Source organism: Hipposideros armiger, unplaced genomic scaffold (assembly GCF_001890085.2).
Source record: "Hipposideros armiger isolate ML-2016 unplaced genomic scaffold, ASM189008v1 scaffold_295, whole genome shotgun sequence".
Classification (NCBI taxonomy): domain Eukaryota; kingdom Metazoa; phylum Chordata; class Mammalia; order Chiroptera; family Hipposideridae; genus Hipposideros; species Hipposideros armiger.
Window position 1 is genome coordinate 1,976,948 of NW_017731645.1, and position 5,443 is coordinate 1,982,390.

The following is a 5,443-nucleotide window of genomic DNA, read 5'->3' on the forward strand; positions in this document are numbered from 1 at the left end:
CCCACCCCCCCGCACTGTCCACTGCCCACCTCGGGGGCCTGCCCAGTCGTCACCTCCCTGCAGTCTGGCTTCTGGCCCCGCCCACCTGCTGAGATGATTCTCACAGCCACGCTGGGGACAGTGCTGCACTGCAGCTGTGTTTGGAGGCCTTGGTGGCCTCAGCACCTCATATACGTATTGGCAGGATGAAGCCATCAATAGCACAAGCTCCTACTGCCTCCTAAGCTTTTCCTTCTTACAAAGTGAAGCCTCTAAAGGATTTAGAACGAAATTTGGGGGGTTTTGCCTGGGTTTATGTTAGTGTTTTGTCTGTTTGTTTTAGATTCAACATGTAATAAAAAGAATTCCTTGTCAGATATACAATCTGCCTCATTAGAATCGAAACTAGTGTTTTCTTGCATCTGGAGCTCTCACACCAATTTCTTAATCCTACAGAGTTTAAAATTAGCAACAACAGACCCTCACTTTTAATTTCATGAAGGAAGTGAACTCCTGACGGATGGACTCCCTCGTCCTGTCCTGTGAGGGTGCTTCACACAGCTCGTGGAGACGGGCTGGCTTCATCTAGTGTCTTCATTCTGGAAGCTCAGTTCTATTTATACCCCTGGCATCAGAGCCATGCACGTTGCAAAGAGTAAAAAGAACAAAAGGGTTCAGAGCACAAGTGCCTGAACCCCCTCCACACAGACGCTCTTCCCCTGAGGGAAGCCGGCTTGTCAGCTCACTCCTCCTACAAGGCAGAAGGTCAGCGAGTCAGCGGCCCGCGTGTCTGCTGCGGGGCTAGAGCTCACATGCACCACGAGAGCCTTCACGGTACGAAAATATCCGAGGACCGACGCTGTCACTGCAAGGAAGTTCAGTGACACCTTTCCCACTCCTTGGAACAGGGAAGGCGTTGTAGGGCCTTTCTCTGGATCTACCATGTTCTTTCTGCTCAAGCTGATGAACATGGTGATCTGCACGGACTCTGCCCTCAGACACTGCCATCTAGCACATCTCATGTGGGTCACACATAGCTCACTTCTGAGACACTGAACCGAGGCAGAAGCAGCCTGCCAGGAGCCCGCGTGACCGTCGAGGACATGCTGACTGCCTTTGCACCTCACATATGTTTGCCAAGGTCAGGGCCGGCGGAGCACACCACACCAGGTCTGCCTGAGTCCCACAGAGCTTTTCACTTCAAGCACCAGTCGCAAACTTAGAAGAAACTGAAGTATGTTATGTAAAGTTTGCATTTCTGATATTCTCTAAAAATAGAAAGCTGGGCAATTTGGCGCCTGCATTTACTCACAGTAACTCACGAGGGCTGTGAGGAGCAGCTGCCCCTACCCATGGCCAAGTTCCCACCACGGACCATCCCCACAGCTTGCCATTCTCACCGCCGGCCACCCCACCACCAGCCACCCCACCGCCGACCACCCCACTGCTGGCATTTGGCCCTCAGCTCCCCCTGCGGCCAAGAAGTCACACTCCTGAATGACTAGTCAGGGACCAGGACTCAAACCTGTGCCTTTGGACAGTAAAGCTAAAAGAACATTGTTTTGAACTTATTAATGCCACATTCCACCTACATGAGCCAACCAGAAACAAAGACTCTTCTACCTAAAAAAGCTGATTGTGGGTGAAAACATCCCACTTCCTAATGGCAGACCACCTCACTGCCCTCAGCCAGTCCTCGCTCTCCCCGCGCAGCGGTGTCACTGGCACCAGCTGACAGCGGCCCTCCCCTTGCACCTGGTCCCCAGTCAGCCCCCCACCAGCGATGAGGGGTTTCCTCTGAGGGAGAGTCATGGCCCACACCCTACCTTTTCCACGGCTGAGCACCAGCAATGTCGATGGTAAAATTCTCCTTCCTCCCGTTTCGGGACTGTCTGTGTGTCCAGAGCCTCAGCCAAGGGCCTGGGACACGACTCCTGAAGTGTTGGGCTGGGGAGCTGACAGGCAGCAGAGCCTCCAGGGGTCTTTGAGTGTGGAAGGCGCCCTCACATGGAGGTCTGGTCACAGCCGCCCGGGGCAAGTGAATGCCAGCAAGAGGCGCCCTTCATGGACAGCCTCAGAACCCATCAGCACCGCAACTGTCCAGCAATGGCCCGAGGGCGGACATCCCTTCCCCAGAGTCTGCCGACAGGGCCGAAGGTCAGCCCGTTCCATGCCAGAGGCCGCGTGGATGGAGCCGCTGGGGCGTGCTGACAGGACCTGGGCTCAGTGGCCACCAGCTAGATGTCTGTCTCTCTCAGCGCTGACTTTTCCTACATCTCAACTTCCACTGAAGGGAACGGACTCAGTGGCCATAACGACTGTTTTACCCCAAGAGCCTGGGTGGCAGGACCCATGCCTCTCTCTCCCTGTGGCACAGAACAGGCACTTTGGTTCTTGTCTGCTGTGGGGCTGGACCACTTCACCTGCCTTTCTCTGGACACAGCTCAACCAGGCCATTTGGAAGAGGGTGGCTGGCAGGACCGTGGGTGCCACAGAACCACAGTCGTTAAGACTGGAAAGGAACCAGGAGCCAGAGGCCTCGTTGTCAAGGGAGGAGGCCACAGGATGCCTGTTCGGTTTCAGTCCCGAGCAGCGCTAGCCACCTGGGAGCTGCCAGCTACCTGGGATGACCTGAAGCCAAGCAGGTCCAAATGGTGATGTGTTAGGTTTCTAAGACTTAGTACACAAAGGAAAATCCAAAATTTCTCATCAATATGTTATATTCATTACAGGTTGAAATGATAATGGTTTTGATATATTTAGATAAAGAAAATGTTAAAACTAATCTCGCATTTCTTTTTACTTATTTTAACGTGGTTCCTAGAAAAATCAGAATTGCCTATGTGGCTGTCATTCTGTTTCTGGCGGGCAGCGTGGGTCACAACAAAGCCCACGCCTGCGACTGGTGTGAGGTCCTCTACAGGACAGTAGGCTGCTCCAACACACAGTCTGACTGTGCTTTAAGTTATTCCTTGAAGAGAATAAAATTACGACACAGAACAGAGGAAAGGAAAGCGGAAGGACAGGTTTTTGCTACTGTTTATAATCTGGGTGTTAGCCCAGAACATTCTGAGCTGATAAACATGTGAACCTGCCTAGGTTGCGGGCACACGGTCCCAGCATTTCTGCTTTGGCCTGAAGAAAATAAAACCATCAAGTTCACTGTCTTCCCAGGAGGTCTGTCTTCAGGAGAACCAAAATCTCGTTTTCCTATTTGATTTCTAAGTCTGCACTGTTCTTAACTGGACCAAAAGTATCTGTGATGTAACTAAGAATTTAAAATGCAAGAAATCAGATAAAATACTCACGGAAAATGGAGTTGCCTTTGCAAAGCATAACAACGCCCATGAAATTATTTTAGCAACTGTTGCTATTGTCTCAACCAGAGAAACTGTTATTGTTAGGGATTAAGGCTTCTTTTTTGAAAGGTTTATGTGAAGGACCTTCCCCTCCATAGGAGTTTTACCAGAAGTTTATTAAAAAGCAGTGGACACAGACCCTTTTTTGGAAGATGCAGGTGACCCTAAAACACGAGTTTTCAGAGTGCGGTGTGAGCTCTTTGCTTGTTGGGTTCTCCATCTCTGGGCAGCCGACCTCCCGGAGCCCTCACCTCACCTTTGTGTGCTTCTGCCTGAGCCCGCAGGAGCTCTGCACATTTGGTTTCCTCCTCTTGTATTTCCAGATGGAATCGGCATTCTGGGTGAATGCTGGTCACCTAGTCAAGGTTTTAAAAAAACAGAAATAATTAAAAAGTCCATCGTTAAGATGAAAGTCAAACAAGAGTTTTACCAAAAAAACCCCAAACTGCATAATTTTAAACTGCTTCCAAACTGACATTCATGTAAAAGCAATCAATTTCCTATTTCTGGCATGCTTATTTTAAAAAAGCTTCATTGTTTATTTTGTAAAGGAATTGTAAAATAAATATAAAATCTAATAGAATATGGTATTCTGTGCAGGAATGCAAGCTTATGAACACAATACACTGTATGTTGCTAGTACACTAATTTTAGCGGCAACAGAGCTCTTTAAACCCAATAATCTGTCAGCACTGGAGCCCTCCATCGCACAGCCGTTGAAGTAATTAATGTAAATACTTGTTTCCTCATAAGACTGTCCTCGGATCTTCCTCGGTGACCACTCACTCCCTACGTGGAGATGCCAGCGCGCTCCACCCAGAGCAGCCTCTGCACTCACTCCCTGGAAATAGCCCTAAGAGGACAAGTGCAGGTCACATTGGAAACAGCTTCAGGATTTGGAGTGCAGGAGTTTACCCACAAGATTAAAGGGGTGGGTAGGAGTCACATCACAGTGTCTCCCCTAACCCAGGCCTGTCGTCCGGAACTGAGGATGTGACACAAATCGTGAGTAGTATGTGTGCAGAAGACTAAACCACACGTTTTCGTCTTAAACGATAACACTCTGACCTCCATTTTTACTAAGGTCCAGTGTTCTCTGATTTTATCGCCCCCGCCCCCAAGCACCCACACTGTAGGCTGGAGCAGAGCCCCTCCCGTGTGTGAGCCAAATTTTACTTTTTTTTATATTATTAAATTTTCCTAAAGAAAACTATACTTTTGGGCATGTTATGGCCACCTACATTTAATTATCCCCCTGAAACAGGTCAGTTTTATTTCTAACTGGGGATAAAACGTCCTAGAGAATTAAGAAGAGAAACTTAACGCGGGACACTTTTGCCACATTTACTCTCATTTTTTTTTAAACCCTGAGGCTTGTTTTTGGTGGGGTTTGCTAGGTCCGGCCCTCCTGAACAGCGGGGTTCTCAGCAATTACAGCTTTCCCTGCACAGCTCCATCCCGCCCGCACAGCCTTCAGCGGGGCCGCCGGCCCCAGCGCGCTCCAAGCCGGCAGAGGAGGCGAGACACCGCCGCACAACCCTTTCAAAACGGCCTTCAAGTAAAAGGGCGGATTCCCGAGAAGCGACCTGCTAACTAACAACTTCTGTTCAGTCTACCATCTCCTCCTTAAACACTGATTCAAACAATCAAAGCAGAGTATTTCCAAAAGGAAACTTTCTTTGGCCACATCGCGTCTCCCTCTGACACTAAAACCAACAAAACCGACAGCGGGTACCCGGAGGCGGAGAGAAAAGCGAAGACACAGCCGCCTGCAATCCCCCCCGAAACGGGGAGCCCGCGCAGGTGGCCCCAGCCCTGTCCCCACCCGGGAAGGGCCTCGCCGGCCGCGCGTCTGGGGAAGAGCGTCGGGGAGACACCGGACCCCGATTCCAGCAAGTCGGGGTGAGAGGGGGTGGGGGGCACATGCGTCTCCCCCGCGCGAGCGGGGCTGGGTCCCCGGTGCCCGGCGGGGAGGGGGGGCCCGGGGCGCGCTCACCGGGCCGAGCAGCCAGCCGCAGCAGGTCAGCAGCGCGGGCGGCAGCAGCGCGGGCGGCCTCATCCTGGCGCCGCGGCTCCGACATGGGGCGCACGGCTCGCGGCTCCCG

At 51.4% G+C, this 5,443-nt stretch overlaps 1 protein-coding gene across 2 annotated transcripts in view; it reads right to left on the reverse strand.

Annotated features, from left to right (window-relative positions):
• Positions 1-5,437, reverse strand: part of VIPR2 (vasoactive intestinal peptide receptor 2) — a 28,870-nt gene extending 23,433 nt beyond the window's left edge. For both annotated transcript variants that reach the window (XM_019659122.1, XM_019659120.1), the window contains exons 1-2: positions 5,335-5,437; positions 3,595-3,694 (exon numbers count right to left, since the gene is read on the reverse strand). In XM_019659122.1, coding sequence (XP_019514667.1) covers positions 3,595-3,694; positions 5,335-5,397 — 163 coding nt within the window. In that variant the 5' untranslated portion in view covers positions 5,398-5,437. The remainder of the gene's footprint in view (positions 1-3,594; positions 3,695-5,334) is intronic.
• Positions 5,438-5,443: the final 6 nt, after the last annotated feature.